This window comes from Danio aesculapii, chromosome 16 (genome assembly GCF_903798145.1).
Source record: "Danio aesculapii chromosome 16, fDanAes4.1, whole genome shotgun sequence".
Classification (NCBI taxonomy): domain Eukaryota; kingdom Metazoa; phylum Chordata; class Actinopteri; order Cypriniformes; family Danionidae; genus Danio; species Danio aesculapii.
The window spans coordinates 2,146,966-2,166,965 of NC_079450.1; the positions used below are offsets into that span (position 1 = coordinate 2,146,966).

Sequence of the window (20,000 nt, forward strand, 5' to 3'; positions counted from 1 at the left end):
AGGGCAAAATTTTTCGCCCTCCTGAGCAATATTTACTCTTTTATTAATATTTCCTAAATGATGTTGAACAGATTCAGGAATTTTTCACAGTATTTCCTATAATATCTGGAGAAAGTCTTATTTTATTTATTTCGGCTAGAATGAAAGCAGTTTTTAATTGTTTTAAAGTCATTTTAAGATCAATATTATTAGCCCTCTTCAGCAATATTAGTTTTGGATTGTCTCCAGAACAAACCACTGTTATACAATGACTTGCCTAATTACCCTAACTTTACCATAGTTACCCTAGTTAAGCCTTTAAATGTCACTTTAAGCTGAATACTAGTGTCTTGAAGAATATCTAGTCAGAGAAATGAGTTATTAAAACTATGATGTTTAGAAATGTGTTAAAAAAATCTGCTTTCAACACACTTCGCAAACACTAACCAGCCCACTGGACTCAATGTAAACACACAGATTGATTAAACACACGTCTCTTCTCCTCATCCATCAGTGCAGACGCTGATCAAAATATGAAAAATGTGATAAAGTCATATTGGATATCTCCAGCGTCAGGATCAGGCGGAGTTTCATTACAGCGAGGCTCATTTACACACACACACACACACACACACACACACACACACACACACACACACTCTTTTGGTCTGCAATTACAGATGGTTTGTCAGGTAATTTATGTGTGATATGATCAAATCCAGATCTGATGTCTATTAGAGTCGCTCTTTCATCTGCAGAGCTGATTAACTTCCTTATCAAGATGTGAATGAGGAGACGGAGCAGAAATCAGCAAAATGTTGAGTCAAATACGGACAGACGTTATTACTTTAATAACTCACCACCATTCACTCCCACGTTCCTGTTGTTTCCTATATAAAACAGTTTCTTCTTCTGTTAATTCATCCTTAATAAACTCAAAGCATATAAATGATGCACATTTCACACCCACAACAATCAAACACACCAACACATGAATTTGAGTCAAAGTGGGTAAACATGGAGAACAGTAATTCCTACAAACATATCCAAAGGTTTTGGGCTGCTCGCACCACTCACTCGCTTAATGTCAGGTGACTCACGCTCTGCGCAGCCTTCAACTGCAGCTCATGCTGTATTGAACAGACACACGTCACTTCACAACTATAGCGGCCCTTTTTCATTCATTCATTCATTTTCTTTTCGCCTTAGTCCCTTTATTAATCTGGGGTCGCCACAGCGGAATGAACCGCCAACTTATCCAGCACATGTTTTACGCAGCGGATGCTCTTCAAGCCGCAACCCATCTCTGGGAAACATCCATACACACTCATTCACACACATACTCTACGGACAATTTAGCCTACCCAATTCTCCTGTACCGCATGTTTTTCAAATATATACTGTATGTTTTTCAAATATATTTTAATTGAACATTTTGGTGCAAAAACATGTCAGAAAATGTCTATTACATTGAGTAGAAAGATGATATCTGTCATACATGTAATTTGAGTTTTTTTGAGTTCTGACCCCCACATGGAAAATAAACATGAAATAATAATAAATAAAATGACATTGCAATTAAATAAACAACAAATAAATAATAATAACACTAATAATAATAAAATAATAATGACAAAAAATTCAATATTACATTGAAAAAGGCATATTACATTTCTTTTGTCCAGGCTGAGTCTAACAGACCAGCTCTTAGTATTAGAGACTAAAAGGTTCCTAGATAATCAAAGAAAGGGTCCCAGGTCCAATAGAATAGAAAAGGTTTGTTCTTCATAGCTGTGGAGAAAGCCTCAAGTGGGATTATGCTGCAGACTGCAAGCAGCCATTGATTTAAACTGGGCGGTTCTTCATTAATCCACTTTACAAGGAGACATTTCCGAGCAAAGTAAATCAAAATATGTAGCAGGTCTCTGTTCTGAAAATGATAAGGTATATCATCATTGAGGCTCAGTAAGCAAGTCTTTGCTCCTAGTCGAAATGTACATTTAAAGATGGCGTCGAGCTGCAGTCTAATCAAGTCCCAAATCTGCTGTATAAAAGGACAACTCCACATGCAGTGATAGAAGGTTCCAATGTCTAATTTACATTTCACACACAGCTCAGACAGACCGGGAGTCATTTTATGTCTGACCTCAGGTGTAATGAACAGTCTATGTAAAATCTGTACCGCATGTCTTTGGACTGTGGGGGAAACCGGAGCACTTAGAGGAAACACACGCGAACACAGGGAGAACATGCAAACTCCACACGGAAATGCCAACTGAGCCAGCCAAGGCTCGAACCAGTGACATTCTTGCTTTGAGGCGACAGCACTACCTACTGCGCCACTGCGTTGCTCGGCCGTTTTTCAACTGAACTAAATTTAGTTTTGATGTCTTGGTCACACTATTTTGAGGGCCGGAACAAATTGCCTCGGGGCCAGGTTCGGCCCGCGGGCCACCAATTGAATAGCCCTGATGGAGCTCCAAGAACTTGAATTCAATTTGTTGAACTCAATACTGGTGATATTCGACGTGGTTTCTGAAATATTGATGAAATGTGCATTATTTGTCTTCTACAATATATTTAAATGAGAAATTCACAGTTTTGTCATTCAGTTTTTAAAAGCGGCACAGCACAGTTGTGGAAATACCACCAACAACTTTCAGCTCAAGCACTTTCAATGACCGGTGTTTGTTTAAGCACTTTCCAGGCTTTGAATTCATATGTCTGAAGTACTGTCAAGATGTGTGGGGAACCCTGATTATTACTATTCTAATAATGGCTCATTGTCAGATATTCCTGCAGCAAATTAGGAGTTTAAAGAGGCAAAATCATAGCTGATGGTCTTTTAATAGCAATAATTTAGCCGAGAGTGACTGCATATATTTGTTGTTGACGTCATGGGAGCTAAACACTTTTTATCAGGGTTCCCACTCTTTCATGAACAGCAGATTCAAGGACTTTTTAAAGCACCATTCATTTCAAATCAAGCACCATTGTTAATCATACTGCCACCCTATATTCCATTAAAGTCCTTACTGTACTTAACATGTCACTTACAATTAATATTGACATTAAAATGCCACTGTAATCATGATGTTTTCAACAGTCATGCTCAAAGAACTTATTACTAATAAACTAAAACCAAAATATTACTAATGTGTTGAATTCAACACTGGTAATATTCAATTGGGGTTCCTGAAATATTGATAAAATGTGCATTTATTTTCTAGAGTTCTTCTACAACATTGAAATCTAAGATTATTAAATTAGGGCTGACAGTGTCTCAGTGGTTAGCACTGTGGCCCGGCTGGGTTAGTTAGGCATTTCTGTGTGTTTGCATGTTCTCTCCAAACACATGCGCTACAGGGGAATTGATTAACTAAATTGGCTGTAGTGTTTGAGTGTGTGTGTGAATGAGTGTGTATTGGTGTTTCCCAGTTCTGGGTTGCAGCTGGAAGGGCATCAGCTGTGTAAAACATACACTACATACACATGCTAGAATAGTTGGCGGTTCATTCCACTATGGCGACCCCTGATAAATAAGGGGCTAAGCTGAAGGACAATGAATTCAATTATTTAATTAGGGTTGTCGCGATACCATTAATTAATCTCACGATACTATACCACCTGAAGTATCATGATACCAAGTAGTATTGCTACTGTAATTCATAACTTAAATTATAAAGTGAATTGTCAGAAATACTATATTTTATGTGTTGAATTTTATTCACGATTCCCATTAAAAAAAGTATTATTTGCGCATCACTTCACCTAAAATCTATTAGTTTTTTTTGTTTATTTTGTAGATAATTGGCCAAGAAAAATACATTAAAATTAAGATACAGATTATACCAGATGAAATTTGTTACCAAAATAGCATATGTCCAACAAAATTAGGCTATATTAAATGGTCAAATTGTTTCAATGTTTCCTGTTGCTATAGAGTATATGCAGAGCTAGTGTGTTTCCCATACTGATAAACTTCCGGTGACCTGTTATTGTGAGTTTCTTTCCATTTTATACGGTTCCTTTTACAGCATGGATGTTGTAATGTCATTCAAATACAATCAGTTAAACAGACTTTGGCATTCATTCAGTTGCTCAAGCGTAAAAAGAGACAAGAAGCCGTTTACCCGCACGCGCCCGTCAGAATCGGCATGCTAGTGTAGAAGCTCCATTGAATATACTGGGGTAAAATAAATGCTCATATTATAAAGACATGGCGGGGGAAATGTAATGTAATGCAGTGCTTCTTGTACAATCTGAGACCAACTTTATATCAGATATCACTCAGACAGTGGAGATCGCTGACTTTTGAAGAAAACAGACCTTAAACGTGCCGATTTTGCAATGGTATACAGTTGACTGGAAACGATTAACCCAGGTTACTGGCAAATTAAAAGTCCTATTAGCATGCTTCAGCAGTATTGACCTTATTCCTCAATGCGGAAGTGTGCGCATTTTTGTGATTGTTTTAGAACTTCCGATTCAGCTGCCTATAGGAGAAATGACTAGGAATAATAAACAACAGAAAATGGTCAAACTACTTACTCTACAAACAAGTGTTTACATGACTATACAGACAAAGTAGAATAATATAATAAGAAAATATCAGTTTGCAACACCAAGCAGCAAAACGAGCTGTTTTTAACGTCTAAAAATGAATGGAAGTGAATGAGACCGGAAGTTTCGAGACAAAATGATTCAAATGGCTGCGCCCGCTCGTACGTGAAGAATAAGGTGAATACCCCATTTTGGGTTTTTCATATGTTGTTTTTTTTTAGTCCAGTCAGGTAACAATCCAAAGTCATTCAAAACTTCACTTTGTGAATCACTGTTTGTAAGAGATCGTTGCTGTTGTTGTAGCTACTAAATCATATTGACAGGAACAGAAATGAACCGATTCAGGTATGTGTTTGATACATCAGAAAACGTGAAACCTTAAAGGGCTTCACAACTATTAAAATAAAACAGTCTATTGTTGCACAAACGTGTGAGCATTATAGTGACTTTCCACATGCAGCATTATATATTATAGATAGACCGTTAATGATGATACTAACATTTACAAACTAAAGTGGCACCGACAGTATTTTGGAGCCATAGTATCATTATACCACCGGTAACCCGTGCAACTCTACTTGTAAGTTAAGTTAAATAATTTACTCTTCTAAAGCTTCTAAGTTATTTGATTCTCTATGCAGATTAACCCCCATCAGAAATCCCCCACTCACTCTAAAATGATTTCCAAAGATAGAAAACAAAGTACTGCAAGCTCAGTGTTTTCCAGTATCACGAGGCTCTCCATAATCATCTGAAAGAGCCTGAAATAAACCACCGTCTCTGAGTCAACAGAAATATGAATGATTATTATCATTATAAATGTCTCTGCAGGCCTGCAGACTCTGATATGATGCTCATTCAAGAGAAATCATCTAAAATACCTGCATTTATATATATATAATACACAATAAAACCTGATTTAAGAAAAGGAAATGAATGAGAAGAGCTATGTTAATACACATACACACACGTCTAGATAGATGGATGATAGAGAGAGATTTCTGTCTGTGTGTGTCTTTCTCTTCATCCATCCATCCATCCATCCATCCATTTATCCCTTTTTATATTGTTCCATCTATCTATCTATCTATCTATCTATCTATCTATCTATCTATCTATCTATCTATCTATCTATCTATCTATCTATCTATCTATCTATCTATCTATCTATCTATCTATCTATCTATCTATCTATCTGTCCATCCATCTGTCTATCTACAGGTATCTATCCATCCATCTATCCACAGGTATCCATCCATCCATCCATTTATCCCTCTTTCTATTGTTCCATCCATCCAGCCATCCCTCTATCTTTTGTTCTTTTTTTCTATCTATCTATCTATCTATCCATCCATCCATCCATTCATCCATTTATCCATCCATCCATTTATCCCTCTTTCTATCGTTCCATCCATTCATCCATCCATCCATCCATCCATCCACCCATCCATCCATCCATCCATCCATCCATTTATCCATCTTTCTATTGTTCTATCCATCCATCCATCCATCCATCCCTCTTTCTATTGATCCATTAATCCATCCATCCATCCACAGGTATCCATCCATCCATCCATCCATTTATCCCTCTTTCTATCGTTCCATCCATCCATCCATCCATCCATCCATCCATCCATCCATCCATTTATCCCTCTTTCTATCGTTCCATCCATCCATCCATCCATCCATCCCTCTTTCTATCGTTCCATCCATCCATCCATCCATCCATCCATCCATCCATCCATCCATCCATCCATCCATCCATCCATCCATCCATTTATCCCTCTTTCTATTGATCCATCCATCCATCCATCCATCCATTTATCCCTCTTTCTATTGATCCATTAATCCATCCATCCACCCATCCATCCATCCATCCATCCATCCATCCATCCACAGGTATCCATCCATCCATCCATCCATCCATTTATCCCTCTTTCTATCGTTCCATCCATCCATCCATCCATCCATTTATCCCTCTTTCTATCGTTCCATCCATCCATCCATCCCTCTTTCTATCGTTCCATCCATCCATCCATCCATCCATCCATCATCCATCCATTTATCCCTCTTTCTATTAATCCATCCATCCATCCATCCATCCATCCATCCATCCATCCATCCACGTGTGTGTATGTGTGTGAAGAGTTTTTTATTGAACAGTACTGCATAATAATCATGCAAATAAATGTCACTCTGATATGATTAGCATGTACATTTAACAATATTCACCACTTGACAGTCCTGATAGTGATTTATTGGGATAAATCTGTTCTCTTTCACTCTTCTCCGGGTCTATCTCTGTTCCTCCTGATGCTGTGATGGGACTGTGTGACAGTGACTGATGTATAATTCAGCTGCTTTGACCCTCGTCGCCTCCTGAGACCCGCAGAGCTTTGAACCGGAGCTTCGCTTTCGTTTCGCTGATCAGCTGCTGTTCACGGTTCAACTCAAGGACGAGTAGAGGACGTTCTTCATCCTCTGTCCATTAGACGCAGATGCACTGTAAAAATACCATGCTTTTATTTATTTCTTTCTTTATTTCTTTATTTATTTATTCATTCATTTTCTTTCCTGCTTAGTCCCTTTATTAATCAGAGGTCGCTACAGCGGAATGAACCGCCAACTTATCCAACATGTTTTATGCTGCGGATGCCCTTCTAACCGCAACGCATCACTTGGAAATGCTCATAAACACTCATTCACTCATTCATTGGACAATTTTGCTTACCCAATTCCCCTATATCCATCCATCCATCCATCCACAGGTATCCATCCATCCATCTATTTATCCATCCATCCATTTATCCCTCTTTCTATTGTTCCATCCATCCATCCCTCTTTCTTTTGTTCTTTCTTTCTATCCATCCATCCATTTATCCATCCATCCATTTACTCCTCTTTCTATCGTTCCATCCATCCATGCATCCATTTATCCCTCTTTCTATTGTTCCATCCATCCATCCGGAGCACCCGGAGGAAACCCACACCAACACTGGGAGAACATGCACACTCCACACAGAAACACCAACTGACCCAGATGAGGCTCGAACCAGCGACTTTCTTGCTTTGAAGCAATTGTGCTACCCACTATGCCACCATTCTTCCCTAATTAATTAATTTATTTATTTGTTTATTTATTTATTTATTTATTTTATCTGTTTATTAAACTTTTACAGAAAATAAAAGCTAATTTTATGCCCAACCCTTACTCATAAGCAAAATGAAATGACAAATACAAGAAAATAAAAGCAAAATACATTGAAAATAAATTCATTTCTATTTAAAACCATAGTTAGTGTCAATTATGTATGAAATATATTTATTTTATGCTTTACATTTAGAAAATAACCCAATGTACAAAATATAGTGCACATCAACAAACTAAGATTAGAAATGTAATCCACAGATACTTATACAAAATATTTGATTAAATTCACTCTGCAATTGGATAACCCATAAGCCTTACATTGACAGTCTGAAGGAGCACTCAAATGCTCAGAGAAAATACAGTTCTTAACGGGTTTCAGAAACAGGACTGGAATTGCCATTTATTATAAACCAAATAGTTTTTCCAAATGAATGAAGCTCATTGCATCTGATGCTTTCATTTTTAAGTAGAATCAAATGAACTCCACTAGTCATATAAACTTCAATCAGTTAAACTGACTTTTGCCTTGATCAGAATCAGAATCAGAATCAGTTTTATTGCCAAGTGTGCTTCACACACACAAGGAATTTGTTTTGGTTACAGAAGCTTCCAGTGTACATAAAGTGACAAGTGACAACACAAAATAATAACAAAACAAAAAAAAAAATAATAAAATAATAATAAAAAATGATGAACATTAAACAGATGCGGTTAGTGAAGAAACCTGGATGTTGAGTTGTATGTACAGATTGTTATAAATATACAGGTTATAAGGTGCTGTGTACAAGTGCGAATGTAGAGAGTATTGCATTGTATATTGATATAAGGTGCTGTGTACAAGTGCGTATGAGAAAGTATTGCACATATTTATTGCACAGTAGGGGGATATTTAACTGTTCATAAGGTAGACAGCCTGAGGAAAGAAACTTTTCCTGTGTCTGGCTGTTTTTGTGCTTGGTGCTCTGAAGCGCCGACCAGACGGTAACAGTTCGAACAGGTAGTGTGCTGGGTGTGAGGGGTCCAGAGTGATTTTGCGAGCCCTTTTTGATCACACTGAACGCGCTTTTTGTCATGAGAGGCACCTTTTTCTGAATGGTTTTCTAATGTCTGTGAGTGTTTTGCACACTGACGTTGCACCCTGCATGTTTTTCCTATATTGCTCTGTGTGCCTGCATCAGAAAAAAACGTCAACTCCGATTGGATAAAGCGTGCAGGTTTTTTTCATTGTCCAATCAAATGAAAGCAGAGGCGGGCTTTCCATTGAGTGACAGCAGTGTTTGCGCTACGGAGCAGTACGGAGACTTTTAAAGATGGAGGAGAGACTCACGGTCGCTGTTTCGAGATATCCAGAGCTATATGACTTCACAAATCCTGAGTATCACAGTATTATTAAATATTACACTTATAACAATATCAATATCAGCCCTCGTGCACTATTGTTATGACCCTTGTCTAGGGTCAAGGACGCAACATAAAAGAACACTTAGACAAATAAAATTTACTTGGTGTCTGTGCGTTTATCTGTTTTTGTTTTGTCTTTTTCTTTTTTATCACCCAAAACGTGAAGCCTATATCTCAAAAAATAATAAACAACAAAAAGTACACACTACCTAAACACCCACAATAAAACTACCCACACCTTACAAAGGGAATAACAGAAATAACCCCGCAATACTAAACCTCACTCCCTACCTATATATAAAAACAAGAGAAAATATGTACAATAAAGAAAAATGTGGCGTCCAACCCCTACTGCTTCTCACTGTGTATATACAGAGTGTAATATTTACAATATTAACAAACGGATCAAAACAAACTAACAAGAGAGAGGAAAAACAGATAGATAAACAACAAATATAAAGTCAAGATTTACACACACACACACACACACACACACACACACACACACCAAAACAGAAAAACAAAATCAAGGCAAGGCTAGTTTATTTCTATAGCACATTTCATACACAGTGGCAATTCAAAGTGCTTTACATAAACAAGAATAAAAAAAGACAAGTATAAGAAAAATAAAAAATATAATAAAATAAAATAACAATAAAATGATTAAAAACAAATTAAAATCTGAAAAAAATAACCCTTAGTAACTATATAGTTTATTACACCAAACGCAAAATCTCCACACCAACCAACTCGCTCTCTCGCCCATGCCTGTTTTGCTTTTAAAAGACACCCTGGGTCACTCCAGCCAATCCCAGGGCACGTCATCTGCGTAATTAGGGCTGCGCAGATGAAGGGAAAGAGACATACACACACACCTGTCGAATGCAACACTATACACAGCTGATTCAGTGGTTGCCTAGCAACATAAAAAGCGCAGCACACTGAAAAACATGTTCCGTTTGATCAGCCCCTTATACTACAGTGCTTTGTTGGAAGCTTGATCCTGATTGGCTGATGAGCATTCTGAGGTGTGCTGTTATTTTCAGATAAACACACAGCTAAAGTAGTTCCAGCAGGTTTTGAGCACATTATAGCTCCATATCATTCATTCATTCATTTTCCTTCAGCCTAGTCACTTTATTAATCTAGGGTCGCCATAGCTGAATGAACCACCAAATATTCCAGTATAAATTTTACGCAGCGGATGCCCTTTCTGCTGCAACCCAGCACTGGGAAACACCCATACACACTCATTCACACACACACTCATACACTATAGCCAGTTTAGTTCATCAATTCCCCTATAGTGCATGTGTTTGGTCTGTGGGGGAAACCGGAGCACCCGGAGGAAACCAACGCCAACACGGGGAGAACATGCAAACTCCACACAGAAACGCCAACTGACCAAGCCAGGACTCGAACCAGCAACCTTCTTGTTGTTAGGCAATAGTGCTAAACACTGAGCCACCATGCCACCCCAGCTCCATGTCACTCCGCTGAAAGATTAGAGTTATGTCAGTCCAAAAATCACATCAAGACACAACAGAAGGCTTTGGAGGAGATCATACAGCAACAGTGGGTCCCACTTTATATTAACTGGCCTTAACTAGTATATACTTACACTGAAATGAATCATTCATTACAATGTGATTATTGTAAATACATGTTTTTACAGTGTACTTATACTTGACTAAACACCTGCATGTAACTACATCTGTAATAAATACATTTATAATTACACTTTTGACCATCCCTTAGACCTTCACCCACTCTAAGCCTACTGCATACCACCAAACCTTTCCCAAACCTTTCCCATATCCCACCTCAATAGCTTCAGAAGTCTTCTGCAATACATTATGAACACATTAAGTACATTATGTTAATATTTTGATGTAAGTACTGTATATAATAGTTAAGGACACCTTAATATAAAGTGAGACTCAACAGTGTGATAAAAGTAAAATAATGCCTCCATATCTTACATATGAATATGCAAACAAATATCAAAAATAATTCTCATAATGATAAACAAAAGCATGCAAATATATCATTAATATACACATTTTATTAGCATATATGTTTCTTCACCTGATAAAGGGTTAAAACCTCTTGATCCTTCAATATTTTTTGTGTTTTGCTGTTTTTTGCGGGTTGGTTAATGATGATTAGTGTCTCTGTGGGCTGGTTAACCTCCTCTGACTGAGTAAATGATAACCTCTGGACAGCCGCTCACTCTTTCCGACGCGGCTCTTTGTTTTTACTGGCTGATTATTGACTGCAAATTATACAGCGTGACGCGCGGATGCTATTTCAGAGCGCTCTAAACGCCTCTATAAACACTGGGAGTCAAGTGTGCTTAAGAGAGACGGGTTAATTAAACACGCCTCGACACCTGCGGCCACACACAGCTCACATCTATATTTACACCGCTGATATTAACACACACTTCTATCCACTTCTACATGCTGTTAGCACTTTTCCTGGGAGTAGTGGAGAACATGACTTGCTATGAGCTCACGCTATACTAATTCATGCATGTTGTGAGTCCACTGAGTGAAAGCTAGTGTGATGGTGTGTATAATATATGAAGATATAATGACAACAGTGTATGTGGTGTGTTTTGTAACATACATTTGAAGTCAAAATTATTCACCCTCCTGTGTATTTATTTCCCAAATGGTGTTTCACAGATTCAGGAATTTTTCACAGTATTTCCTATAATATTTTTTCTTCTGGAGAAAGTCTTATTTGTTTTATTTCAGCTAGAATAAAAGCAGTTCTTAATTGTTTTAAACCCATTTTAAGGTCAATATTATTAGCCCTCTTAAGCAATGTTAGTTTTGGATTGTCTCCAGATCAAACCACTGTTATACAATGACTTCCCTAATTACCCTAACTTTACCCTGAATACTAGTATCTTGAAGAATATCTAGTCAAATATTATGTGCTGAACAGAAATTGGGCTATTAATTCTAACTTCAACTGAATACAAACACACTCTTAAAATACTGGGTTGTCTTCTAAATGAGTGATGCTGATGTTAATGTGTGTGTGTTTTGTGTGCAGGTCTGGCTAGAGCTAAGTCCGTCCCCAGCCACACGTACTCTAATGAGGTGGTGACCCTGTGGTATCGTCCCCCAGATGTGTTGCTCGGCTCAACAGACTACTCCACCTGTCTGGACATGTGGTGAGATACCTATCAGACATCTGTATATGTGCCTATTCGGGTCCTAAACGCACATACAGACTTCTTATTACACACACAGGGATGTACAGCAATACACAAATATCTTTAAATCTGAAAAATGAAAAGATTAACATGTAAAAAATTTATTATTGACTACATAAATATAAAAACTGCTCCTCCTTTCAGCCCTTCTTCACATTGGGGGGCTTTGGTGGAATTCAGCTCCGTTGTAGTTAGTGTATTCATGACAATTTACATTTGTCGATCGATCAGAAACCATACACCTAGCAATATGTGTAATGGAAGTGCTTTTGCTAGTTTCAGACTGGCGCAGGTATCATTTCTACGTTTTTAAGTAAATGCATTTGTGGCCATTTCTGCACCCATGAGTGTGCTAGTCTGAAAAGGTGGTGTGTTATGGTGCACTGTTGACGCGTTGCTATTTTGAAGATTTGACTTTGCCATTGACCAACTAAAAGCGGCTCTGAAGTCAGTGGTGCTGGGTTTTTAATTTGTTATTTAAAGAGTGCATTAGTTATATGCACCCATTCGGGTCCTAAATGCACATACACATTGCTTATTACACACACAGGGATCTACAGCAGTACACAAATATCTTTAAATCTGAAAAATTAAAAGTTTAAAATAAAATTAATCAATTATATAACTGCTCCTCCTCCCATGCTGTTACGTCTTTTTAGATGTTAATAATGAACTAGGGGTATTTTGACATGACAAATAATAGTTTAATGTGTGTGTGACCTATGGATGGAGAAGGAATAACTGAAAACCAAATATCACTGCTATTGATTATTTATTGCCCATACTACCAGTGAAAACAAGTGTAAATATTTTATAGTGTATATATGTATATATTATGATGAACAGAGCAAGGAAATTTTCACAGTATGTCTGATAATATTTTTACTTCTGGAGAAAGTCTTCTTTGTTTTATTTCGGCTACAATAAAATAAAATTGTAATTTTTTAAAAAACATTTTAAGGTCAAATAAGGTTTTACAATTGTTGATCAATCTGAAATCAGAACTGAATTTAGAAATAGTTTTGAAACAAATCTTTGCGCTAACAAATTTAAGCACTAACGAAATTCTGAAATTAAATGTTATGGAGGGCGACACGATGGCCCAGTGCTGGGTTGCGGAATCCGCTACATAAAAAACATGCTGGATAAGTTGGCGGTTCATTCCGCTGTGGCGAATCCTGATTAATAAAGTACTATGTCGAAAAGAAAATGAATAAATTAATGAATCACATTAATAAATATGTTATTGATGTGTTCAGTGGAGAGTGTCCACCAGTGTTTCCCGATGTGTTTGTTTTTGCGTGCATGCTTTTGTGCATGCATGTGCATGGCCACAATTGAGTGTGTGTGTGTGTGTGTGTGTGTGTGTGTGTGTGTGTGTGTGTGTGTGTGTGTGTGTGTGTGCGTGCGTGCGTGCGTGTGTGTGTGCTGGACCAGCTCGTCTCAGTTCAGCAGACCTTTCACACTGCTGCAGATGAGCTGAATGCCACTCAAATGTCACAAAAATGTCATGTAATCTCAGTTAGACACCCTTCAAATTGATAGTGAAAACCACACAGTTATTGAGTTTAAATTATATCCTGAAATATGATATAAATTGCATTCTGCCAGGGGAAAAAAATCCTTAATAAGGGTGAAATTATTCGCTGCTATTCCCGTCTGGTGTCACAGAACATGCTGGAATAATAACCAGTAATGTTCTGCAACTTGACATGGATATAGTGCTAGATCAGATCTGTCATATAGCAGCATTTGCATACGGAATTAAAATCATAAATCATGTTCGAATAAGTTAAGAATTAAACCTTAAATGAAACCTGAGCATGCTGCAGTGCATAACAACCAGACCAACTCGATTAAATGTAAATCACCCTGAATAAATGATCATATATTTGATTTAACTCAGATTTTTGTATTGCAAGACCTCTAAATTGTTATGGTTAACATATAGAATGGAATTAAACTATATAGTTTGGTGTACATTATCAGAATATAGACAGAAATACAACCGGAAAATTTGGTGCATATCATGGAAATATACACAGGAATAAAAATATACATTTTGGTGCATGTCATTGAAATAAAGATGGAAATACAACCGTATTGTTTGCCGTTCGTCACTGAAATATAAGTGGCAATAAGACTGTAAATGTTGGTGTACATCTTTGAATTATTAATAGAAATTAAATTGTAAAGTTTGTCCAACGCCATCAAAATAAATGTGAGAATAAAGCCATAAAGTTTGACATACATCATTGAAATATAAATGGGAATAAAATAGTTAAATTAATGAATGATACTTGAAATATAAATAGAAATAAAATGGTAATGTTTGGCGTATGTCATCGAAATGTAAATTAAAATAAAATATTAAAGTTTGGCGTACATTACTAAATATAGATGGAAATATAACCGTAAAGTTTGGCGATCATCATCACAATATTGGGAATACAATCGTAAATTACGTCATCAAAATATAAATAGAATTATAGTAAAATCTGGTGTATGTCATCGAAATATTAATGGAATAAGATGGTAAAGTTTTGTGTACATCTTCAAAAAATAAATGGGAATTTAAAGGTAAATTTTGCCGTTTGTCATCAAAATATAATGGAATTAAAACACAAAATTTTGGCATACATCATCGAAATATAGATGCCTATACAACTGTAAAGTTTGGCAAATATCATTAAAATATAAATGGAAAAAAACAGTAAAGTTTAGTGTATGTCATCAAAATATAAATGGGAATAAAACCATTAAGTTTGGAGTACTTCATCAGAATATAGATGCCTATACAGACGTAAAGTTTGCGGATAATATTGAAATATTAATATATTAGTAAAGTTTGGTGAATATTATTGAAATATGAATATAAATAAAATAGTAAAGTTTGGTGTACGTCATCAAAATATAAATGGAAATAAAGCTGTAAAGTTTGGCGTACGTTATCTAAATATAAACGGAAATAAAGCTGTAAAGTTTGGCGTACGTTATCTAAATATAAATGTAAATAAAGCTGTAAAGTTTGGTGTACGTCATCAAAATATAAATGGAAATAAAGCTGTAAAGTTTGGCGTACGTTATCTAAATATAAATGGAAATAAAGCTGTAAAGTTTGGCGTACGTTATCTAAATATAAACAGAAATAAAGCTGTAAAGTTTGGCGTACGTTATCTAAATATAAACGGAAATAAAGCTGTAAAGTTTGGGGTACGTCATCGAAATATAAATGGAAATAAAGCTGTAAAGTTTGGGGTACGTCATCAAAATATAAATGTAAATAAAGCTGTAAAGTTTGGGGTACATCAATAAAATATAAATGTAAATAAAGCTGTAAAGTTTGGGGTACGTCATCAAAATATAAATGTAAATAAAGCTGTAAAGTTTGGGGTACGTCATCAAAATATAAATGTAAATAAAGCTGTAAAGTTTGGGGTACGTCATCAAAATATAAATGTAAATAAAGCTGTAAAGTTTGGGGTACGTCATCAAAATATAAATGTAAATAAAGCTGTAAAGTTTGGGGTACATCAATAAAATATAAATGTAAATAAAGCTGTAAAGTTTGGGGTACGTCATCAAAATATAAATGTAAATAAAGCTGTAAAGTTTGGGGTACATCAATAAAATATAAATGGAAATAAAGCTGTAAAGTTTGGGGTACGTCATCAAAATATAAATGGAAATAAAGCTGTAAAGTTTGGGGTACGTCATCAAAATATAAATGTAAATAAAGCTGTAAAGTTTGGGGTACGTCATCAAAATATAAATGTAAATAAAGCTGTAAAGTTTGGGGTACGTCATCAAAATATAAATGGAAATAAAGCTGTAAAGTTTGGGGTACATCATCAAAATATAAATGGAAATAAAGCTGTAAAGTTTGGGGTACGTCATCAAAATATAAATGGAAATAAAGCTGTAAAGTTTGGCGTACGTTATCTAAATATAAACGGAAATAAAGCTGTAAAGTTTGGCGTACGTTATCTAAATATAAACGGAAATAAAGCTGTAAAGTTTGGGGTACATCATCGAAATATAATTGGGAATAAAACTGTAAAGTTTGGTGTACATCATCAGAATACAGATGCCTATACAGACAGACGTAAAGTTTGGTGAATATCATTGAAATATAAATATAAATAAAATAGTAAAATATTCGTGTACATCATCGAAATATAAATGTCCATAAATCTGTAAAGTTTGCCGTATGTCATCTATGTATAAATGGGAATAAAACCAAAAAGTTTGGTGTATGTCATCAAAATATTAATGGAAATATAACAGTGAAGTTTAGTGTGCGTCATCGGAATATAAATGGGAATACAAACCATAAAGTTTGGCCTACATCATCGACATATAGATGCCTAAAGATGCGATAGGTTTGGTGAATATCATTGAATATAAATAGGAATAAAATAGTAAAGTTTGGCATACCTCATTGAAATCTAACTGAGAATAAGATGGTAAGTTTAGATGTATGTCATTGAAATATAATTAGGAAATAAAACTGAAAGTTTTTCGTACGTCATTGAAATATAATGGGAATAAAACAGTAAAGTTTGGAGAACATCATCAAAATATAGGGATACCAACGTAAAGTTTGGCGTACATCACCAAAATGTAAATGGAAATATGGTAGTAAAGTTTGCCGTATGTGATCAAAATATAAATGGAATTAAAACAGTAAATTTTGCTGTATGTCATCGAAATGTAGATTAAAATGTAACTAAAGTTTGGCGTACATCATCGAAATATAGATGCTTATACAACGTAAAGTTTGGCAAATATCATTGAAATAGAAATAAAATAGTAAAGTTTGGTGTACGTCATCGAAATATAAATAGGAAATAAAACGGCAAAGTTTGGCGTGCTTCATCGAAATATAGATGAGAATATTACCGTTATTTTGGCGAACATCATTAAAATATAAGGAAACCAACGTAAAGTTTGGCGTACGTCAGTAAAATATAGATGAGAATATTACCGTTATTTTTGGCGAACATCATTAAAATATAGGGAAACCAACGTAAAGTTTGGCGTACGTCAGTAAAATATAGATGAGAACATTACCGTTATTTTTGGCGAACATCATTAAAATATAAGGAAACCAACGTAAAGTTTGGCGTACGTCATTAAAATCTAAATGGGAATAAAGCAGTAAAGTGTACCGTATGTCATTCATTCATTGATTCATTTTCTTTTCGGCTTAGTTCCTTTAATAATCCGGGGTCGCCACAGCGCCAACTTATCCAGCATATGTTTTACACAGCAGAAGCCCTTCCAGCTGCAACCCATCACTGGGAAACACCCACACACACTCATTCACACACATACACTACGGACAGTTTACCTGCACCGCATGTTTTTGGTCTTTGTGGGGAAAACCAGTGCACCTGGAGGACCTACATGGGGAGAACATGCAAACTCCACACAGAAATGCCAACTGACCCAGCCAAGGCTCGAACCAGCGACCTTCTTGCTACCCACTATGTCATCAAAATATAAATGGGAATAAAACCATTAATAAAACCATTTTTTTAACCATTGAATATTAATGTGAATAAAATAGTAAAGTCCGGTGTACGTCATGTAAATCTAAGAGAGAATATATATTAGATCATGAATAAATGCACATCATGTGTTTAATAACTGACTTTCTGAAACGTTACGCTTATATATGTAAATATTCCAGACTGCATGTGTTTCTGCGGGACGTTTTCTTACAGTCAGCATGAGGATTAGCAGGACGTCGTCTCTATAATCTGACGTTTATCAGAGTCCTGCCAGTCGGAGGAGTGTAGAAACTGAAACCCCGTCACATTTTCACCAGCGGCTGCTTGAGTTTTCTGTCTCTCTGCTGTTTGCGTGTTTTCGTGACTCTTGCTGTCAGAGAAGGACATGCGTGTGTGTGTGTGTGTGTGTGTGTGTTCGCTGGACTGGAAAAGTGTCAGAGAACAATGGTCTGCTGGAGAATAAAGGCCACACGCTCACTGTCTGTCAGGATATTATAGCTGTGCGTTCAGATATATGTATCTAAAAGCTCTGAGCATTCGTTCATTATGTGTGAATAGAGGAATACAATCATGTAGTCTCGCATTATGTGTTATTAAACAATGGCAGATGAATCATATAATACTGTCATTTAATGATATGCAGATGGAATTTGCATATTCAGTTTGGTAAACGCTCATGCAAAGTGACTTTAAAGTTGCATATGGATTTGAACTCATAAGCTTTATTAGTGTTCTTTCCTTCTTTCTTTCTCTCATAACCATACTGTAAATGTGTTGTTACATGATTCTGAAATGAGCCTTTAATAGATGCACTTCACATTCTTATTTATTTCATCTCAAATGAGTTCTGCGGACAGAAAAAAGGTGAAAAAATCTCTGATCAAAGACCTCATTCTGAAGCTCAATTCTTTCATACAGTCATAAAAACAGTACAGTAATAGAGTAATAAAGCTCCTGTGATGTCTGTGCCTCAGGTGACAGTGAGTGTTGGTTGTTTTTCAGGGGTGTGGGCTGCATCTTTGTGGAAATGATCCAGGGTGTCGCTGCTTTCCCGGGAATGAAGGACATTCAGGATCAGCTGGAGAGGATCTTTCTGGTGAGCGTCTGTTTTTCTCTGCTTTTCTACAGTGATTCGGATTTCTGAATGAGCAGAGTAAATCTTGTATTAATACACATATTACTGACCCATGTGATCATGCATATTATATCTCAAATTTCTTTTTCTCTCTTTATATTTACAGTTGAAGTCAGAATTATTAGCCCCCTATGATTTATTTTTTATTTTTTAAATATTTCCCAAATGATGTTGAACAGATCAAGGAAATTTTCACAGTATGTCTGATAATATTTTTTCTTCTGGAGAAAGTCTTATTTGTTTTATTTCGGCTAGAATAAAAGCATTTTTTAATTTTTTAGGAACCATTTTAAGGTCAATATTATTAGCCCCTTTAAGCTATTTTTTTCAATCATCTCCAGAACAAACCATCATTATACAATAACTTGCCTAATTACCATAACCTGCCTAGTTAACCTAATTAACCTAGTTAAGCCTTTAAATGTCACTTTAAGCTGTATAGAAGTGTCTTGAAGAATATCTAGTCTAATATTATTTACTGTCATCATGACAAAGAGAAAATAAATCAGTTATTAGAGATGAGTTATTAACACTATTATGATTAGAGATGTGTTGAAGAAATCTGCTCTCCGTTAAACAGAAAATGAGGAATAAAATAAACAGGGGGGCTAATAATTCAGCGGGTTTAATAATTCTGACTTCAACTGTATACACACACAGTTGAAGGCAAAATGTGTTATTTGCCTGCCTGTGAAATAGTATTTTTTTTCTTCAAACATATCGTAAGTACTGTTTAAAGAGATTTTTTGTTCAGCACATGTTTAAAAATAATCAAATAAATAAATAAATAAAAATACATGGAGGTTTTGTTTAGTTTCCTGCCCAAATATCTAAAAATTTCTAAATCAAGAAGCATTTCGAGACTTTTCAATTATAATTCAGTTATTTCTGGACAATTAATAATTTTTTGTTTTCAGAAATAAGTCAAAATTTCATCCTTAATTGCTCTTTACGGGATTAATAAAGTTGTTAAAATAATTTTTGAAAACAAACAAGAAACATCTATAACTTTTTTATTTTATTTTT

At 35.8% G+C, this 20,000-nt stretch overlaps 1 protein-coding gene across 2 annotated transcripts in view; it reads left to right on the forward strand.

Moving 5' to 3' along the window:
- Positions 1-20,000, forward strand: part of cdk14 (cyclin dependent kinase 14) — a 285,314-nt gene that overhangs the window by 151,694 nt on the left and 113,620 nt on the right. For both annotated transcript variants that reach the window (XM_056474723.1, XM_056474724.1), the window contains 2 exons: positions 12,161-12,281; positions 18,842-18,935. In XM_056474723.1, the coding sequence (XP_056330698.1) occupies positions 12,161-12,281; positions 18,842-18,935 (215 nt within the window). The remainder of the gene's footprint in view (positions 1-12,160; positions 12,282-18,841; positions 18,936-20,000) is intronic.